The sequence below is a fragment of the Mustelus asterias genome, chromosome 4, assembly GCF_964213995.1.
Source record: "Mustelus asterias chromosome 4, sMusAst1.hap1.1, whole genome shotgun sequence".
NCBI classification, from domain to species: domain Eukaryota; kingdom Metazoa; phylum Chordata; class Chondrichthyes; order Carcharhiniformes; family Triakidae; genus Mustelus; species Mustelus asterias.
The window spans coordinates 104,827,996-104,850,057 of NC_135804.1; the positions used below are offsets into that span (position 1 = coordinate 104,827,996).

Below are 22,062 nucleotides of genomic sequence, written 5' to 3' on the forward strand. Positions count from 1 at the left end.
CCCTTGTCTAGAACCAAGGAATAGAGTCTCAGAATAAGAGGCAGGCCATTTAAGAATGAGATGAAGAGGTATTTCTTCACTCAGGAGGTGATGTATCTTTAGAGTTCTCTACCCAGAATGCTGTGGAAGCTCAATCATTGAGCATGCTCGAAACACAAATCAATAGATTCCTGGATGCTAATGACATCACAGGATAAGGGGATAGTGGGGGGAAATGGCATAGAGGTAGATGATCAGCCATGATCACTACAGAGATTAGTGAATCTGTTTCTCAAACAGTAGATCCAATGCTGCTATCGCTCACTCACCAATGTCCCCCAGTCACCCTCACTCAGCAGTGCATCATCGTATTTTCCCTAGCTCAGACTCTCCTCTAACCATGCAGCATATTTTTCTAGTATGAAGTGTTATGATCCACCACTGATGCCAGGGTGCGAATGCTGTTGCAACATTTACACACCTTACACTTAGTCATAAATATACGATCTCTAAATCCGCTCTCAATCTTTTAGGCCATGCTGTCCACATATCTGGAGCCCAAGCAGACCCCCAGAAAACCACACCCATCAAGAATTTCCCACTGCCCCTTCACATTGCTGAACTTCAATATTTTATAGACATGATTAATCAACTGGGTAAGTTCCTACCCAATCTTGAACACATCAACAAATCATTACGACAACTCCTGAAGTAAGAGCAGGTCTGGTACTGGGGTGGGTACACCAGCAGAAGGCATTCAAAACAATCAAGGACATAATCATGTCCATGGAAACACTGACTCATTACAAATCAGACCTACCCATGAGAGTCACAGCTGACAGGGGCTATATGTTCCAAATTCAGTGGGACGGCTCTCACAGAGTGGTACATTATGCCTCCAGGGCACTGACAGAACCACAGCAGCGGCATGCTATCATTGAAAAAGATGCCCTGGCCTCACATAGGCTGGTGAAAAGGTATTGCATTACGTTCAGGCCCAGGAACTCAATCCAGACCGATCATGAGCCATTAGTCACCCTGATTAACAGCATAAAATTGGCAAAGATGCCACCTCACATTCAAAAGTTTTGATTACAGCCAATACAGAATATGTCTGGGGTAAGCCTCAGATCAGAGGTTGTTCCATGTCCCTGAGGGGAAACCAGCATACAACAATATACACCAAAATAAAAGCCAAATACTGCAGATCTTGCAGATCTGAAATAAAAGCAGAAAGCGCTGGACAAACTCATAGTATCTGTGGAGAAAGAAACAGAAATAACATTTCAAGTCCAAAGGAGAGAATACAGCCAGCGTATATTGCTAGGAATTGTATTCTGAAGCAGTATTTTGAAAAGCATCACCTCCTGAGTCTCATGGATGACCTTTTTGTTCACGATGCCTGGGATTGTCATTCCCAAGGTCTTGAGGCTACACATTCCCCACATGCTGCATCAGGAATACCTGGGTATCACCACGTACCATTCATAGGCAAGATCACTAAGAACCTCTGATGGTGTCCTCCTTCCCGTCCTGACCATGGGAACACCTCGGGATAGACCTTTCTGTCTTCAAAGAGAAAACCTTTCTTATCACTGTGACTTATTCTTCTTGCTGGATTGAGGTTAAACAACCACATGGACCCACCTCGCTGGCTGTTATTAGCATGCTCAGGGGAATCTTTGCTACACGTGACACCCCTGATTTGGTTATCTCTGATAATGGCCCCCAGTTCGTCAATGACTGCTTCAAGTGTTTCGCTGAAACATTTGGCTTCATCCAGAATATCAGCTCATCTAGGTATCCACAGCAAATGATGAAGCCAAAAGAAGGGTTTACACTGTCAAATCCCTATTGCAGAGTAACGATGGTGTCAACCTGGCCTTACTGAGTCACTGGTCTACACCACTGCAGAATGATCTGGCTCCACCAGAGTTCTTTGTGGGTAGAAGATTATATACACAGCTCCCGCGTCTCCCTCATACTCTTTGACCATGTCTCAAAGTGAAAGAGGTAGAAAAAGTGCGAGAAGAAAAAGGTGCAAACAGAAATGCACCAGAACTGGGCACGCCAGCCTTGATATACGACAATTGCCAACACTCTCCGTCCGGGTTCAAGGCCAGAACTGGCCTGGCCAGGTTTTGAGTCAGTCCATTCATCCTCGCTGGTGCGCAGTGACCATGGCATCCTCCAGGTGAGCAAATCCGTTCCGATATCCACCAGTAGACAGCATCTACAGGGGTAGGCTGAACACTCTGATCATGGAGAAGACAACCTGACCATTTTACTGGATGATACACAGGCTCCTCCACAAGAACATGCTGATCCTAACCTTCCTTCACAGGAAACAAGAGCGTGATCTGGCAGACTAATCAAACCGCCACAGCATCTTTCCCTATGCATCAGGAAAGAGACAGCGACCAAAAGGGGCGGTGGGAGTGTCGCTTGAGTAAATAGTTAATGTTAATGAGTAGAACAAAAGACTTGAGAGGGGGAGGTGCAGTATAAAAGGGTTAATAGCTAGCATGCTAACAGCTGGAAAGCATTATCAGTGAAGTCAGATAACATGCCACTGGAACCTGAGGGAAGAAAGTTCTAATGGAGTTCTGCTAAAGTGCTACTCCACAAGTAGTCAACAAATTGTTCACCAGTTTGCAAATGCATGGTTTCCAGCAATATTCAATGAAAGGTTCCTGGAGCCCAGTCCTCTTCTGAGCCAACTTGACCCAGTTGAAAAGAGACTGCAATATAACCCCACCAGGTATTCTAGTCACTTACTTCTTTGAGGGGCATCGCATTTCGTTGCTCACTCTTTTCAATCACAACCTGACAAAGTTTCTTGGTGCTGTGTAGCCAGTTAATTGGATCTGACATCTGGGGGAAGAAACATATGAACAAAAATGTGTCATTCATGTAGAAAAACAGTATGTTCTTATCTTAAAAATATACCAATGGGCTTGGGGTGGGGGAGGGGCGAGGTTTTGAACAATTATCTAGGCAGCTTGTAAACTTGGGATAAAAGATCGATTTGTGCTGACTTAGTAAATTGCCCAACAAGTGAGTATGGTCAAAGGGTAAGTCAACCAACTTATGAATTGACTGGTAAGGGCCTCGATCAGCCACTAACCTGGTTGCTGGGTATTCTAAATAGCCAATTAAACTAACTTAATTGTTGGTAGAAAATCTATAAAATCCACAGAGAGAGAAATTCTAGCAATGGACACAAGGCCAGGCTGCTTCAGTGACAGATATTGTTCCAGCTGGATTCTGGGTTCATTTATTCTGGATCTTCAATGTTGAACTCTGTGACAAACTATCCATCAGTTACAATGACCATGTGAGCAAACACTCATCACAATATATACTTTCAAACCTGTTGAACAAATTTTTTACTTTTTTGGTTGAAAACCTACAGGAAAATGGTGAAAACCACTGACATATTTGTCCTTGCATTGCATGTGCTGCTGCCATTGTACACAGTTCTTTTGGTTGAGTTCACTCCCTGACCAAAATAAATTGTCAATTGTGTTTCTTTCAGAGATGGTGGCCTTTAAATTAAGCCTCCCGTTGGAAACTCCTAACAGCTCAATGGCTAAGTGCAACATCTGGTGTGAACGGACAGGGCAGGAAGATCCCAGGTACAATCCTCTGTTTGTGGTGTGAGTCAGGTTAAAACTCTTAATCGACTTCAGTGCCCTGAGGAAGATAAACAAATTAGCCAGGGTTTCCATTCCCGATCACAGATTAGGGAATCTTGCTGGAAAGGCCAATTGTGCAGAAGTCAGGTGAGTGAGCTTACTGTTTGACATGATACATGAAGATTAGATTCTTGGACCCAGTACCAGAGGACAGCTGGTACCCTGGAATCCATATTGCTGCACGAGGCAGCACTTTGAGGAGAGAAAAATGAAGGAAGAGAACCAAGAAAAACTAGGTTAGAGTTTTTCACTTCCGCCCTAGTTGACCCTTGATTCCCATTTACTTTGGCAAGTAGGGGATTTTCACAATAATTTCATTGCAGTATTAACGTAAGCCTACTTGTGAGACTAATAAATAAACTTTTAAACTTTAAGAAAGTCATAGGTTGGTGAGCACAAGAATGGAAAGCCCTATATATAATATATATATACCAGTAAATATGTTTTGATGACAAGGGGTACATTTTGCTATATGAAAATGGTCATGGGCGTGTGTGACCAAATCATAATGGATATTGACACTGACAAGCAGTGGCAGACTTGTGAGATTTGGGAAAGGGTGCAGGATGAACTGGGGCAAAACCAAATTATCGTTAGATATACAAAGATGTTGGGATCACATTGGCAAGATTTGGCCCTGTTCGAATCAGATATTTAAACAATAAATATGATTGTAAAATAAATAAATATTTTAAAAATAGGGTCTGGTAACGAACCCCATGTCCATCCACAACCCCCTACTCTCTCCCTCTTCCAAGCTCAAATGAAAAGTGACATTTTTGGATTCCTCAAATGCTCTGCACGCAACCCAAAGAGGCCATGACAAAGGCAGCAGGTGGCAGAGTAACGGTTGCTGGTATATCATGCTGTGTGCAAGTGAGATAGTGATCTGTGTTAGATACACAGTGCCCCATAACAGGAAATAATACGCTTTGATGCTGCTACTGCACTACACAGCCCTACTGCAAACGGGAAATTGTACAGTGATCAGGGGAACTTCCGATAAACTTTCTTAACAAAGGGTTTCTGTTTGCACTGCTCAGCAATGTGGTGGACATTTAAAGCCCCCCCCCCCCACAACCCACCACCCCCACTCCACCCTACCTCACCCCACCACCCCCACTCCACCCTACCCTTCAAATTTCTTCCCTTCATTTTTTGAAAGATAATTTTTTTATATTTCCTGTTTGGGAGGAAAGTATGGCCTCTGTCTTGGTGCATCAAGTGCCAGGGAGGTTTACTTCCCATTAGCAGAACCCAGCTGAGTTAAACTCTGTTTGCCGTTGGAACTGAAATGCTTTAGAAATGTTTTGAATATACACATAAAGATTTTTCTCTGCAAGCAAAAGTACAAATATCTGATTGTAACAGGGCCACATCTCACCAATGAAATGTACAATTGATGGCAACTTAGTTCTAGCCCTTTTATCCTGCACCCTTATCCCAAATCTCACAAGAGTATCCTGTTTGCCACTGCTCATCAAGGTAAATACCTCATTCTGATTTGTTCACACACACAAACACACACAGCCAGCAGTGGCACCACCATGCCATTCTATATGTCTCAGTAAGGTTATCTCTCATTCTTCTAAACTCCAATGAATTCAGGCCCAACCTACTTAACCTCTCCTCATAAGAAAATCCTTCCATACCTGGGATCAACCTGGTGAACTTTCTCTGGAGTGCCTCCAATGTTAGAATATCTTTTCTTAGATAAGGGGACCAAAACTGTTCAGTCTTCCACATGTGGTCTAACTAGTGCCTTGTATAGTTTTAGCAAGCCTTCCCTATTTTTGTACTTCATTCCCTTTGAAATAAAGGCCAGCCTTCCATTTGTCTTCCCAATTACCTGCTGAACTTGCATATTAAGGGGGAGGCAATAGCCTAATGGTATTATTGCTAGACTATTAATCCAGAAACTCAGCTAATGTTCTGGGGACCCAGGTTTGAATCCTGCCATGGCAGATGGTGGAATTTGAATTCAATAAAAAATAAATGGAAATAAGAATCTATGATGACCATGAAACCATTGTCGACTGTCTGAAAAATCTATTTGGTTTACCTAATGTCCTTTAGGGAAGGAAATCTGCGGTCCTTATCTGGTCTGGCCTACATGGGACTCCAGAGCCACAGCAATGTGGCTGACTCTCAACTGCCCTCGATTTACTAGGAATGGGCAATAAAGGCTGGCCAGCCAGCAACGCCAAGTCTCATGAATGAATTTAAAAAAACTACGGGGGGAATTCTCTAAGTGCTAACTTTGCATAAAAACTGGAGTAAATCCGGCTGTTTTTCGGCGCAAGTTTCAAAATGAATCTCCCACTCTCTGTACATTACAGAGAAGCCTAGTGTGAATCACGGTACAAATCCAGGGGCAGGGCCAATTCCCGATGGAGAGGCTGGCAGTACAGCACTGAGCGGGCCACTGCGCATGCGCCAATAGGTCATAGTGGAGATCGCTGCATGGAGTCTGAGGGGCAGCGATGTGGGGTCATGGGGCCAGCCCGATTGCTGGCCAGGTCCGCAACCCCACATCACTGCCCCTCCGACCCACCCCCCATGCCCCAATCGCTGGCCTTCAGGACATGTCGGGGCCATCCCCAATCCTTCCCCTCCACCCCCCACTCCTGGCCCACCTCGATCTCTGCCGCCCCCCCCCCCCCCCCCGCCCCAGCAGTCCCGACCTCCCTGACTGCCACCCAACACCCCCCTCCCCTGCAGCCCCGACCCGCCCAGGCAATCCACCTTCCCCACCCCCCGATGGCCAGCCCCGATTAGGCCTTCCCTCCCTCTGTCACTAATCCAAAGTGTACAGCGGCAGCAGGACCCCCCCCATCCATCCCCCCTCCCCCCCCCCCCCCCCCCCCCCCCCCCCGCTCCACAACCCTGCCCCCTCAGCACTGCCTGATGCCCCTTGGGCTTTGCCACTTTGCCCCTTGGGCAGTACCAGGGAGCATGGCTGGCAATGCCCAGGGAGGACACCCCTTACCTTGACCTCCTGGGGGGTCTCCATGGCCCCCATTCCCTCCAATGGGTTTGGACCGGCAGCTTCCCATTAGTGGGGAACTGTTGTAAACCCCGCTGGAATGAAACACTACCGGCCGGAGGGAGGGAGGGGGGTCGTGATAATGCGGGGGATGGGGGTTGTGTGGAGGGGAACGGAGAGGCTAGCGGGTCTGGAGACTTCAGTCCCGGGCCCGTTAATGGGATTCAAATTACAATTTAAATATTTTAATCAGTTCTGTGCCGAATTCTGGCGCGGAGCTGATGATGCCGGGAATCCAGGGGCCGGAGACACACAGAGGCTGTGGTGCCCAGCGGGAAGCCCGCAAACAGCCTCCGCTTATGTCTCCCAGTCTAATATGGATAAACATATGGATGATATTGGAATAGTGTAGGTTAGATGGGCTTTAGATTGGTTTCACAGGCCGGCGCAACATCGAGGGCCGAAGGACCTGTACTGCGCTGTAATGTTCTATGTTCTATGTTCAGTCTGGGAGAATTGCCTCATGGCTTTTTATGATTTTTGCATGGGAACCCCTAATTCCAAGTGTGCTTCAGCTTTCAGCAGCCTTTCTCCATTTAAATAATATTCAGCTCCTTTATACTTCTTACCAAAGTGCATAATTTCACATTTTCCTACTTTATATTCCATCCGCCAAGGTGTTGCCCACTCACCTAACCTGTCTATGTTCCTCTATAGAGGGATATAGACCACCACTTGCCTTCCCGCCTATTTCTGTGTCATCTGCAAACTTGGCAATAATACATACACTTCCCTTATCCAACTAAATTATATTGTAAATAATTGTTGGATTTGATTTATTATTGTCACATGTATACAATGAAAAGTATTGTTTCTTGCGCACTATACAGACAAAGCATACCGTACATAGAGAAGGAAAGGAGAGAGTGCAGAATGTAGTGTTACAGTCATAGCTAGGGTGTAGAGACAGATTAACTTAATGCAAGGTAGGTCCATTCAAACGTCTGATGGCAGCAGAAGCAGGAAGAAGCTGTTTTTGAGTTGGTTGGTACATGTCCTCAGACATTTGTGTCTTTTTCCTGATGGAAGAAGGTGGAAGAGATTATGCCTGGGGTGTGTGGGGTCCTTGACTAAGCTGGCTGCTTTTCCGAGGCAGCAGGAAGTGTAGACAGTATCAATAGATGGGAGGCTGGTTTGAGTGATGGACTGGGCTTCGTTCTGATCCTTTGTAGTTTACTGAGGTCTTGGACAGAGCAGGAGCCATACCAAGCTGTAATACAACTGGAAAGAATGCTTTCAATGGTGCATCTGTAGGAGTTGACAGAGTTGTAGCGGACACGCCAAATTTTCTTAGTGTCCTGAGAAAGTAGGGGCGTTGGTGGGCTTTCTTAACTATAGTGTCCGCATGGAGGGACCAGGAGATGTTGTCAAATTGTGGCTCCAACACTGATCCCTGTGGCACTCAAGTTACAGATTGCCATCCTGACATGTTTGTTGTGAAAATATGAAGGCCTCCTGGCTGATTAGCCGCCTATCCCAGTAACTGTTATGGGGATGTGGACATTGCTGGCTGAGCCAACATTTATTGCCCATCCCTAATTGTGAGGCTATTTCAAAAGTCACTTACATATAAGCCAGACCAGGTAAGGGTGGCAGATTTCCTTCCCTAAAGGATATTAACAAACCAGATAGGTTTTTGCAACAATCATGGTTTCATGATCACCCTTGGACTTTCAATTCCAGATTGTTAATGAATTCAAGTTCCACCATCTGCTGTGATAAGATTCAAACCTGGCTTCCCAAAGAATTACTGTGGGTATCTGGATTACTAGTCCAGATTACTAGATCCAGATTACTGTCCTACAACTCCACTACGCCACTGCCTCCAATCGTCACCAATTACTTATTTAATAGGTTTAATTGTCCACTTAAATGTCAATGGACATGCTTCAGACTCCCATGTGTGCCAACTGACCATAATGTTGCATGTGAGTACAATGATGGTGGGACACACAGCTGACATCTTCTCATGCAAGTGCACATGCTTCTGGTTCAGGTGTGAGTCCACGCGACCAACATAAAATTCTGGCCCATGTTTCTGTCAGGATGGCGTGTGACTTGAAGAGGAACTTCCAGGTGGTGGGTTCCAATGTACTTGCTGATCATTCTTCTAGGTGGTTGAGGTCGTGGGCTTGGAAAGTGCTGCTGAAGGAGCCTTGCCAAGCTGCTACAGTGCACCTTGTAGACATTAAACGCCTCTGCCGCTGTAGACCAGTGGCAGATGAAATGAATACTTAAAGTAGTGGAAGGAGTTCTGATCAACTGAGCTGTTTTTGTCCTGGATGGTGCCAAGCCTCTTGTGAGTTCTTGATACTGCACTCATCCAGGCAAGTGGGGTTCAGCATTCCCTCACATTCTTAAAGTTAAAGTAAAGTTTATTTATTAGTCACAAGTAAGGCTTACATTAACACTGCAATGAAGTTACTGTGAAATTCCCTTAGTCGCCACAGTCCGGCGCCTTTTTGGGTCAATGCACTAACGAGCACATCTTTCTTTACTTGGATCTTGCAGGTGGTGTACAGGCTTTGGGGATTGAGGAGGTTGCAGAATTGCCTGTCTCTGACCTGCTTGTTGTAACCATTGCATTTATATGGCTAGTCCAGTTAAGTCCAGGATCTTACTGGTTAGGGGATTTTGATATTGGCAATGTCACTGAATGTTAAGGGGTGGTGGTTAGGTCACCTTGCTAGATATGGTCATTAACTAGTACTTGTCTGGCACGAATATTAATTGCAGAGCCGGATTCTTGTTACATGCAGCCACAAATTACTTCATTATTTGGGGAATTGAGAATTCAATGGAACATTGTGCAGTCATTAGCAAATATCCTTTCTTCTGATCTTATGATGGGTCGAAGGTAGTTAATGACGCAGTTGAAGATGGTTGGGGCTAGGATGCTACCCTGAGGAACTTCTGCAATGATGTCTTGGGATTGACCTTCACCAGCCACAAATATCTTTCTAGGTGCCCGGTTCGATATGCTCTTAACTGTGGGTAAATCCACCATATATTACTTCAAGTAATGTCACTCATGCAGAGAGCTGGAAGAGACCTGGATCCTTCAAGACAGATATTGTCAGTTCTCAGTTTCATCACTTTAAAAGCACAAGGGCAACTGTGGCTCTCCCACCTGATGCATGATAACAATTAGAATCTTCACTTTGACTTGTTTTGCGCTCCTAGTTTTCTCATGTTCTCACATTCTCACTTGAAAAATATTGATTTCTGCTAGGTTAAAGTTGTAAGGATGCCGGACACTCTCTGATACCTTGCCTAATTGACCATTATCAGATTGTGAGCTGAGACAGCAAGAGTCAGTTGGCTACTTTACAGCGAAAGGGCAGCACAACCAAACATGCTCCTGTCCTCACCCATTATCCAAAAGATACACCTTCCAGCGAAGATCACTGGACAGCAATCAAGAGTGGGAACCAAGACTCAATGAGCAAAGGCCAACATCTCAGACTACACCTAGCGACTAGAAGCATAAAACCCTCAGGGGGTGATCTTACCTGCTCGTCCTGTTAGTCGATCAGCATAGCGAGCCAGTAAGATCGCAAGAGAGGCGTAAAATTGGCTTCACGCCCAGTTTCTCACCTCTCGCGATACTTCCGGCATTGTGAAGCCAGCGTGATCAACCTTGCACCCAGGAAGGGCGCTTGGCTAGTTATTATATTTAAATTTGAATTTAAATATTATGAGTGAGATCCAGACACAATTGTCCTTGTGTCTTAATTGTTAAGGCTCACTTACCTTAACAGCCTCACTGGTGCAGGTCCTCATTGACGAGAATCACGTATAGTCTCCCACCAATGGGGACCAGATGAGATGGCCTCACTGGTGGGACTGGAGGTCATTGAGGCCACCCAGGTGGTTGGGGGCGGGGGGGGAAGCAGTGCCTCTTGGGCAGTACCAGCCTGGCACTGCAGTCTGGGATGCTGGCAGAGCCAGCCTGGCACTCTGGCACTGGGCAGTGCCAAAGGGCAGGGCCTAAAGTCGGGGGGGGGCAGTGTAGTGGGGACTGCACACTCTGCAATCAGGGATTTGCCAGGGTGGTGATCGACCAGGAGTTCAGCAATTGGGGGGGTGGGGAAGAGTGACAGATGTCTCAGTGTCCTATGTACACATGCACACTGAACACAGAGATCAAGGCGCATGAGCAATAGGCCCCCCCCCCGCCCCCCCACCACCACCTTCCCAACAGAAGGCAGCAGCCAGCTTCCTGGTAAGAATAGACTCCATTCACTCCCTCATATAGATTGATCTACCTCATCAGCATCCAATTCTCCCAGTGGGCTGCTGAGGCTCTAGAGTTGCCAGCCCTCTTGGGCTGTTAGTCTCAAGGAGATGGCCATTTTAAGAGATCAACTTTGGGAAGACTGCACAACTGATCGCTCTCCCGACAATTGCAGACTTGGGACCCCAGGGTCCTGATGCATACAGGAAAGTTCAATCTGTTAACTCTGTTTCTCTCTCCACAGATGCCTGACCTGAGTTTTTAAATGGTATTTTCTCTTTTTATTTATTTTGCCTTTATACTAGAGAAATCAAAGGGCTGTTGATTGGATCTCTCAAACCAGGGACTGACTGCCAAGGGAAAGGCATTGGCATTCCATGCAAGATGGTGGACTTAAACTTCAAATTCACTTCTAGTAAAGCTAAGAGGTGCAGTTTTTTGAAAAGCTGTAGATTTTAAGTATGTTTGATATGAGGATTTTACTGTGTTTATCTCTTGACAAAGGACAAAGCACTAGCACCTTAATACACCACATCAACATAACCTGCTGTGAGTAGATTAGTATCAGTTAACCTGCCTATTCCACCTGCCGAACTCATTGCTGACAAGCCACTAAGTAGAAGTTGGAGAATATACTCTAGCCCATGTGCTGGCCCTGGCAAAAACCTCATTGTTCAAAGATTTTGCACCAATGATGAGCACCATGGGAGCTCCATATTTTTGCAGCCATAGAAATAAAATTGTTGTTACTTAATCTTATTATTCTAACAAAGCTAATTTTTTAACGTGACAAGTTATTGTTCAGCTCCCATACCATGTTAGAAATAGCACACTGTAATCAGAAAAAATGACACACAACTGTTGCAGCTATTTTAAGAGCAATGTGGGGTCTGGTGCCGTCTGATGATAACAGAGTGGAACCTTCCACATCCTGTAAGGTGACTTGTGGAACGGGAGCAAAGCTGCAGTACGGAAGCCCCACATCTGATACTACAGCATCAACCACAGATCACGCAGTAACTTTTGCATGTAGTTCACGGTCTTGCTAACAGCGTTCGGAACATTGAGATCATTCACTAGAAACAATTCTTTTGCCTCATCCTGTTGACCATAACACACTGAGCAGGGAACAAGGGAAGGGAACGGAGACAGAGAAAGAAATGCAGCTCCGTCCAATGTATTATGCTGTATCTGGAAAATCAAAAACTGGCTCAGGTTTCCATGCAAATCCAGAGAATAGGCTCAGTTTCACATGCACCCTGAGGAATGCTTCAGTTTCACATGCATGTTGAATTAGATCCTGCTGAAGAAATATTTATATCATCCAGGTTTGTTGGGACACTTAAAAATATCCAAAGGAGAATTGGGATTTTATCCATCCTATGATTCCAGATTCAATTAGATTAGAGAAAATTAAACAATGGGTTATTTTAGGGCTACTGAAATACCATAAACAAAATCACTAGCCTTAAATTTTAAATTAAGTTTCAGGCGGGGAATCTCTGACACTATCCTGGCCAAAACATCTTAGATGGAGGCACATTATGGAAATGGAGTTGAAGAGCCAGGCTGTGGTCAGGTATGCGGAGGGTAGGTGCTGTGGCCTCTGTTTTAGGGAAAAATCACTAGATGGATTCTTCAGCTCACTTGATCGCATCCTTTCAGAATACCAACCTCATCATCTTCCCATGTCAGTTACACCTTTTCCTCCTGATTTAACGCAGGAGTGGGAGATCAACAGGATACCCAGGAAAGGGTGTTTTTTGGGATGTACCTGATCATTTTAAAATCAAGTTCAACAGTAAACTACAAAATTTCACCTCTCTTCACAAATGCGGCCAGACTTGCTGAGTTTATCCAGCATTTTCTTTTTTTATTTTAGATTCCGAGAATCCACAGTATTATGCTTTTATTTAAGTATACATCTTATTCTGGGTGCTACATAGCACCATGCAACTATACTCAAAATAAGATGCATTCTGAAGCTTACCATTTAAAATTATAAGCTTGATTCCCTTAAAAGTTAAATTATATTAATACTACTTATCTTCGGCTTTCATCCCAATTTGTGTGAAGAAATAGAATAGGTTGGCAGTAAAGATGATCGAGGCCAGAACACAACTGACTTCAGAAACCAGTACACGTTGGAATACAGAACCGAGAAATGTATTTGTATAATGCAAGCTGAAATGATGTAGGAATTTGAAAATGAGAGAAGCGCAAAGATAGAATGATCTTCAGGAGAGGATTTGGGATTATGTCCACCATGGCTCAGTTGGTAACAAGCTCACCTCTGAATCACAAGATTCCAGGTTCAAGTACCAGTCTGGGGCTTGAGCACAAACATCATGGCTGACACTCCAGTGCAGTGCCTAGGGTGTGCTTCACTGTCAGAGGTGCATTCTTTCAGATGAGGCATTGAACCAAGGCCCCATCTGTCTACTTGGGTGAATGTTAAAGGTCACCTGACACTATTTTGAAGAAGAGCAGGGGACTTATCCTTGATGCCCTGGACAAAATTTATCCCTTAATCAATATCACAAAAAACAGATTACATTTGGTGATTATCACATTGTTGTTTGTGGAAGTTTGCTAACTAAATTGGCTACCCCATTTCTTACATTACAATGGTGACTACACTTCAAAAAGAACTTCATTGCTTATAAAGTGATTTGAGGTGTCCAAGAATAAACTAGCTCCCTCCGGGAGAGGCAGTTGCAGTTAATTAATCACCTCGCTAGTTTGAACTAGTTTCTCTAGCCAGTGGTGTTAACTAACCTCTGTAGAATTTCAGCTAGTATAAATAGATCTGATCTTGCTGGGCACACAAAATAACATAGAACATAGAACATAGAAAGCCACAGCACAAACAGGCCCTTCGGCCCACAAGTTGCGCCGATCACATCCCCACCTCTAGGCCTATCTATAGCCCTCAATCCCATTAAATCCCATGTACTCATCCAGAAGTCTCTTAAAAGACCCCAACGAGTTTGCCTCCACCACCACCGACGTCAGCCGATTCCACTCACCCACCACCCTCTGAGTGAAAAACTTACCCCTGACATCCCCCCTGTACCTACCCCCCAGCACCTTAAACCTGTGTCCTCTCGTAGCAACCATTTCAGCCCTTGGAAATAGCCTCTGAGAGTCCACCCTATCCAGACCCCTCAACATCTTGTAAACCTCTATCAGGTCACCTCTCATCCTTCGTCTCTCCAGGGAGAAGAGACCAAGCTCCCTCAACCTATCCTCATAAGGCATGCCCCCCAATCCAGGCAACATCCTTGTAAATCTCCTCTGCACCCTTTCAATGGCTTCAACATCTTTCCTGTAATGAGGTGACCAGAACTGCGCGCAGTACTCCAAGTGGGGTCTAACCAGGGTCCTATAAAGCTGCAGCATTATCTCCCGACTCCTAAACTCAATCCCTCGATTAATGAAGGCTAGTACGCCATACGCCTTCTTGACCGCATCCTCCACCTGCGAGGCCGATTTAAGAGTCCTATGGACCCGGACCCCAAGGTCCTTCTGATCCTCTACACTGCTAAGAATGGTACCCTTCATTTTATACTGCTGCTCCATCCCATTGGATCTGCCAAAATGGATCACTACACACTTATCCGGGTTGAAGTCCATCTGCCACTTCTCCGCCCAGTCTTGCATTCTATCTATGTCTCGCTGCAACTTCTGACATCCCTCCAAACTATCCACAACACCACCTACCTTGGTGTCGTCAGCAAACTTACCAACCCATCCCTCCACTTCCTCATCCAGGTCATTTATGAAAATGACAAACAGCAAGGGTCCCAGAACAGATCCCTGGGGCACTCCACTGGTCACTGACCTCCACGCAGAGAAAGACCCCTCCACAGCCACTCTCTGCCTTCTGCAGGCAAGCCAGTTCTGGATCCACAAGGCAACAGCCCCTTGGATCCCATGCCCTCTCACTTTCTCAAGAAGTCTTGCATGGGGGACCTTATCGAACGCTTTGCTGAAGTCCATATAGACCACATCCACCGCTCTTCCTTCGTCAATGTGCTTGGTCACATTTTCAAAGAACTCAACCAGGCTCGTAAGGCACGACCTGCCCCTGACAAAGCCGTGCTGACTACTTTTGATCATACTAAACTTCTCTAGATGATCATAAATCCTGTCTCTCAGGATCCTCTCCATCAACTTACCAACCACTGAGGTTAGACTCACCGGTCGGTAATTTCCCGGGCTGTCCCTGTTCCCTTTCTTGAATATAGGGACCACATCCGCAATCCTCCAATCCTCCGGAACCTCTCCCGTCTCCATCGACGATGCAAAGATCATCGCCAAAGGCTCCGCAATCTCCTCCCTCGCCTCCCACAGTAACCTGGGGTACATCCCATCCGGTCCCGGCGACTTACCAACCTTGATGCCATTCAATAGTTCCAACACATCCTCTTTCTTTATGTCCACATGCTCGATCCTTTCTGTCCTCCGCAATCCAGCAGTACAACCACCCAGATCCCTTTCCACCGTGAATACCGAGGTAAAGTATTCATTAAGCACCTCCGCCATTTCTAACGGTTCCGCACAAACTTTTCCCCCTTCACCTTTTAAGGGTCCTATGCCTTCACATCTCATCCTTTTACTCTTGACATATTTGTAGAAAGCCTTGGGATTCTCCTTAATCTTACCCGCCAAGGTCTTCTCATGACCCCTTCTCGCTCTCCTAATTTCCTTCTTAAGCTCCTTCCTACATCGCGTATACTCCTCTAAATCCTTAACACCTCCTAGCTCTCTGAACCTTCTGTACGCCTCTCTTTTCTTATTTACCAGGTTCATCACAACCTTCGTGCACCACGGTTCCCGTACCCTACCAACACCCCCCTGTCTCATCGGAACGTTGTCATGCAGAGCTCCAGACAAACATTCCTTGAAAATCCTCCACTTTCCTTCGGTACTTTTCCCCAAGAATGCCTCCTTCCAATTTACCCGTCTAATTTCCTCCCTGATGACACTGTATTTCCCTTTACTCCAGAGAAACACTTTCCTAGCCTGCCTGACCCTATCTCTTTCCAATGCTATCGTGAAGGAGATAGAATTATGATCGCTATCCCCAAGATGCTCACCCACCGAGAGATCCTCCACCTGTCCAGGTTCATTAGCCAGCACCAGATCAAGAACAGCCTCTCCTCTGGTAGGCTTATCCACATACTGTGTCAGGAAACTCTCCTGGACACACCTAACAAACTCCTCTCCATCCAAACCCCTAGCCCTAGGGATATTCCAATCTATGTTTGGGAAATTAAAATCTCCCATCACGACAACTCTGTTATTCCTACATCTCTCCAGGATCTGTTTCCCCATCTGCTCCTCAACATCTCTGTTACTATTGGGCGGCCTATAGAAAACACCCAGCAAAGTTACCGACCCCTTCCTGTTCCTAACCTCCACCCACAGAGATTCCGTAGTCAGTCCCTCCACGGCGTCCACCTTCTCTACAGCCGTGACACTATCCCTGATCAACAGTGCCACTCCCCCCCCTCTCTTGCCTCCCTCCCTGTCCTTCCTGAAACATCTAAAACCCGGCACCTGAAGCACCCAGTCCTGTCCCTGAGACATCCAAGTCTCCGTAATGGCCACCACATCACAATTCGAAGCAGCAATCCACGCTCCAAGCTCATCCACTTTATTCACTACACTCCTGGCATTAAAATAGACACATCTCAGACCTTCAGCCTGAGCACTTCCCTTCTCCCTCACTCGTCTAACCTCCCTCTTACCCTGTCTACATTCCTTATCTATTTGCGAGCTAACCTCCTCGCTCTCAGTCCCCTCATTTCGATTCCCTCCCCCCAACCTTTCTAGTTTAAAGTCTCACCAGTAGCCTTAGCCAACCTTCCCGCCAGGATATTGGTCCCCCTGGGATTCAAGTGCCACCCGTCTTTTTTAAACAGGTCACACCTGCCCCTAAAGAGGTCCCAATGATCCAAGTACCCAAATCCTTGTCCCTTGCTCCAGTCCCTCAGCCACGCATTAATTCTCCACCGATTCCTGTTCTCACTCTCCCGAGGCACAGGCAGCAATCCCGAGATTACTACCTTTGCATTCCTCTTTCTCAGCTGTCTACCCAACTCCCTATATTCTCTTATATAAGCAAGCATGAAGATAGCAGCTGGTCAGTGAGTGCAGCTGGCCATTGACTGAGCTTGGGAATTTGGTGAGTGAGGGATGTCAGTCCAGTGGTGAAGGAAGTGATGGTCATTAAGTAGCTAGAGTTTAAAAGAGCAGGGTGAATGGTGCGCCAGTTTAAAAGGGCTAGGGAGCTCAGTCCACGGACCAGTTGTGCTCTATGAAAAAATCAAAGTGTCTCATCACTGGGAAAAGGTTTGTGAGTATTTTGCTCATTTATCTTCTAAAACTCAGGTAATTTAGCAGTAATTGTAAGGTTGATTATTAGTAGTGAGGTTTACTGGCTGTGGCAAAGCTTATTAGGAGCAACTGCTTCTCCTGGAGGGAGCTACTTTATTCTTGGATATCTCCAATCATTTTATATGCAATGAAGTTCTTTTTGAAATGTAGTCACCATTGTAATGCGAAAAAAAAGCGGGAGCCAATTTAGCTTAGCAAACTTCTGCAAACAGCACAGTGATGATCACCAAATATAATCTGTTTTTGTAATATTGATTAAGGGATAAATTTTGTCCAGGGCACCAGGGATAGGTTCTTGGTTTCTAGTCTCCAAATTCATCATAAATAGTCTGTAAAGTAAGGCTAGGGCATGGCAGGGCAGTTCAGCCATATGGAATGACCATCTTATAACATGTGGAAAGTCATGAGTGCTTCCTGTGGCCTAGACAACTACACGTGCAGGAAGTGACACTAGCTGCAGAAACTTCAGCTCAAGGTTTTAGAAGTTGAACAACTCTGGCGCACCCACAAGGATGAGGGATGTGGTCACACTGCAAGTTAAGAGGGTACAGGCAGGGGGGGGGGGGGGGGATGGGTGACCATTAGACACTCTAGGAAGAGTGCAGAGGGGAGGGTCTTAGATTTCTGAGGTACTGCAACCGGTTTTGGGGCAGGTGGGACCTGGCAGACAAGTTGTACCTTAGCACAACCAGGACCAGCATCCTGACCTAGAGATTTGCTAATGCTATTGGAGAAGGTTTAAATTAGCTTCACAGAGGGATGGGAACCTGAGGGGAAATTCAGATAGGAGAGAAACTAAGCTGGTAATGGTAGGAAGAAAAAGTAGTATATTAAATTGGAAGGCAGTGGAAACAAAGGTCAGCATCAGAAAGGGTCAAAATACAGAAAGATATTACAAAAGCACAATGCATTCATAACAAGGTAGATGAATTGACAACACAAATAGAAGTAAATGTGTATGATCTAATTGCCATTGCAGAGACATGGGTGCAGACTGACAAAGGATGGGAACTAAATATTCAAGGGTATTCAATATTTAAGAAGGATAGGCAAATAGGAAAGATAGGTGGGGCAGCACAGTTAATAATGGATGAGATCAGTACATTAAGGAGAGACGATCTTAGATTGGAAGATCAAGGTGTAGAGTCAGAAAGTTTGGTGGTAGACCAGCAATGGCCAGTATTTAAAGAATTAATACATAGTTTATAATAAATTTAGGTTCCTTTGAGGCACAAAAACCCAGCAAGAAAAGTGATCCAACCATGGCTAACAGAGAAGATAAAAATTGTCCTAAATCAAAGGCCACTCACCTGATGAAGGAGCAGTGCTCTGAAAGCTCGTGCTATCAAATAAACCTGTTGCAAAAAAGCCTTTTGGGAGCTTTAGCATTCAGTTAAGTAGGATCAAGAAACTGATAGAGAAAGCAGAACATGAGACTAGTGAGAAACTTAAAAATGGACTGTGAAAACTTCTACGGTATATAAAAAGGAAAAGATTAGCAAAGCCAAATTTGGTCCCATTACAGGGAGAAGTATGAGAATTTATAATGGGGAATAAGGAAATGACAAAGAAATTAAAATAAATACTTCATGTCTGGCTTCACAGAGGAAGATTCAAAAAGCTTCCCGGGAATACTAGAAGTCCATGTGTAAGAAAATTTTACTTTTTAATATTTTTGGGGTCAACTGTGACATTCTGTAAAGCAGGATTGTGGGGTTGTGTGTGTGTGTGACGAATTTAATTAGAGTGCCTAAAAAGTTAAGGACATCAAAGTGACTAGGCCTGAAAGGCCACATATGAAATAAATAAGGCCAAATTGGATGTCCAACAGGTAAATAAGATATAGGTAGAAATTTGCATTAGGAGATAAAGGAGGCTTGTTGTATTCAGTTGCTAAATTTCAAAGGGAAGCAAAAACGAGCTTACAGCTGGGAATGGGTCATAAATAAATAAGGCAAAGGTGTTAAATCTTATTTTGCCTGAAGGTGGTGGTCATGAAGAGAACACAAAGAATTTTAAATCCTGGCAAAGATAAATTTCAAAAAAAGGATAAGGACAATGGGAAAAGATGAAGGAGAAAAATATATTTAAAGAGAGTTTGGGAGTTGTGTTGAGTGTGGTCATGTAAGATCTCCTAAAGAGAGTGCTCTGTACTGGGACAGGATTATAAAGAAGTGAAGTGAGCTGCCTTCTGCCACCCCAGAGAAGTGTCATGTTGTTCTAGAATGCAGGGTTTCAGTTTAATGGTTTAAATTCCACAGCTGTGTGGGAGAGAGAGAAGACCTGTGAAATATCCCCCCCCCCCCCCCCCCCACCATCACCGCAGCAGTGGTGTGTTGTGCCTTCTGGTAATATTACTAAAGGTTTACAGAGTAAATATCTATAAAGAATGCCGCCTGAAAGCGTATTTATTTTTGAGTCTGTGTCTATATGTGCCCTGTTTGTGAACCCAATCTTCACTCACCTGATGAAGGGGCAGTGCTCCGAAAGCTCATGCTCCCACATAAACCTGTTGGACTTTAACCTGGTGTTGTGAGACTTCTTACTATTTTTGAGTCTAACAACATAAAAACCATTTGGAGAGATATTCTGTAAAACTAATTTTAACTGTGTAAATATAATCTTGTGTGTTCAGGTTTTCTTTTGTTAATGAGTGTTTTAGTTTAATATTTAAAATCTCTAGAAGTACTATTGGAATTTGTGGCTCCTGACATCAGTCCACACATTTTCTTGTGGTAAAATTTGGTTCGTACAGCACATACCACCTAACAAAAGGGATTAGTGGGATTAGGAAATGAAAGAAACTACTATTAGTAAAATAAGTAGTACTGGAGAAATTAATGACACTGAAAGTTAATAAATCCCCTGGACCTGATGATCTACATCCTAGAATGTTGAAAGAGGTGGCAATAGAGATTAATGCATTGGTGGTCATCTTCCAAAAATCTATAGATATGGGAAGAATCTACAGATTGGAAGGTAGCAAATATAACCCCACTGTTTAAGAAAGGATGCATTGAGAAAACAGGAAACTTCAGACCTGTTAACCCAATGTCAGAAGTCAGGAAAATGCGAGAATCTATGATAAAGGATGTGTTAACTGAACACTTAGAAAAAAAAGAGTATGATTGGACAGTGTCAACAAGGATTTCTGAGAAATAAATCCGGTTTGAGGATGTAACTAGCAGAAAAGATAAGGGGGGGACTTGTAGTGCAGTATATTGGGATTTGCAGAAGATTTTCAATCAAGGTTCCACACAAGAGGTTAGTAAGCAAAATTAGCGCTCATAGGATTGGGGACAATGTACTGGCATGGATTGAGAATTGGTTAGGACAGAAAACAGAGTGGGTCATTGTTAGGTTGGCAGGCTGTGACTGTGGGGTACCACAAGGATCAGTGCTTGGGCCCCAGCTATTCATAATCTATTATCAATAATTTGGATGTGGGGAACAAGCGTACTAATTCCTAGTTTGCTGAAAAATAAGTGAGAATGTGAGTTGTGAGAAGGATACAGATAGGTGGCAAAGGGACTTTGACAGATTACGTGAGTGGGCAAGAGCATGACAGATGGAATATAGAATGAGAAATGTGAAGTTAGCCACTTCGGTAGGAAAAAATGAAATGCAGCGTATTTCTTAAATGGTGAGGGATTGGGAAGTGTTGATGTCCAAAGCGATCTAGGTATCCTTGTTTATGAGTCACTGGAACTAACATAAAGGTACAGCAATCAATTAGGAAGACAAATGGTATGTTGGCCTTTTTTGCAAGAGGATTCGAGTACAGAGTAAAAGTGCTGTGGTAATAATGTGCAATCTGGGTGAGACTACACCTGGAGTACTGTGGACAATTTTGGACTCTTACCAAAGGAAGGGTATACTTGCCAGAGAAGAAGTGTATTGAAGGTTCACCAGACTAATTCCTGGCATGGCAGGATTATCCTACGAGGAGAGATTGAGGACTCTGGCTGTATTCTCCAGAGTTTAAAAGAATGAGAGACCATCTCATTGCAACATACAAAATCCATACAAGCCTTGTTCACATAGATGCAGCAAGGATAGTTTCTATGGCTGGAGAGTCTGAATGGGAAAATGGTTTCAGAATAAGGGATACACCATTTAGGACTGAGTTGAGGAGGAATTTCTTCATTCAGAGGGTGGTAAATGTTTGGAATTCTGTATCCCAGAGGATTGTCATTGAATATGTTTAAGTCAGAGGTCAATAGACTTCTGGATAGTAAATATATCAAGAGATAGGGGGTAGTGCTGGAAAATGGCATTGAGGTAGAGGATCAGCCATGATCCAACTGGATGGCGAGCAGGCTCAGGGCGACTGATTTACTCCTGACCCTATTTTCTATGTAGTCATGAAAAGCACAATAAAAGTAGTTCTTTTTTTCCTAATCTAATTTATCACTAACTTGTCCAACCTTATATTTCTCACTGCAATCTATCACATTTCTTATATTATGGCATACCCTCTACTTTTTATGTTATCAGCAAATTTTGAAATTGGTCTCAACCAGGCAGCAAAGACCATAAGGCTTGTCACCAAATATTGGACAGCATGGGGATAGGACAGAGTAGACTCATGAATTGGCTTGTGAGATTTGCCACACTGCTGATAGAAGTCTGTGAAAAGCCTTAAATAATCTCAATAATCAATGCTTCCATATTACACATCATGACTTTTGGTTCCT

The 22,062-nt window shown here is 44.5% G+C and overlaps 1 protein-coding gene across 3 annotated transcripts in view; it reads right to left on the reverse strand.

Moving 5' to 3' along the window:
- The window catches only part of LOC144492910 (uncharacterized), a 38,307-nt gene that overhangs the window by 13,716 nt on the left and 2,529 nt on the right, over positions 1-22,062 (reverse strand). For all 3 annotated transcript variants that reach the window (XM_078211525.1, XM_078211523.1, XM_078211524.1), the window contains one exon: positions 2,758-2,853. In XM_078211525.1, coding sequence (XP_078067651.1) covers positions 2,758-2,853 — 96 coding nt within the window. The remainder of the gene's footprint in view (positions 1-2,757; positions 2,854-22,062) is intronic.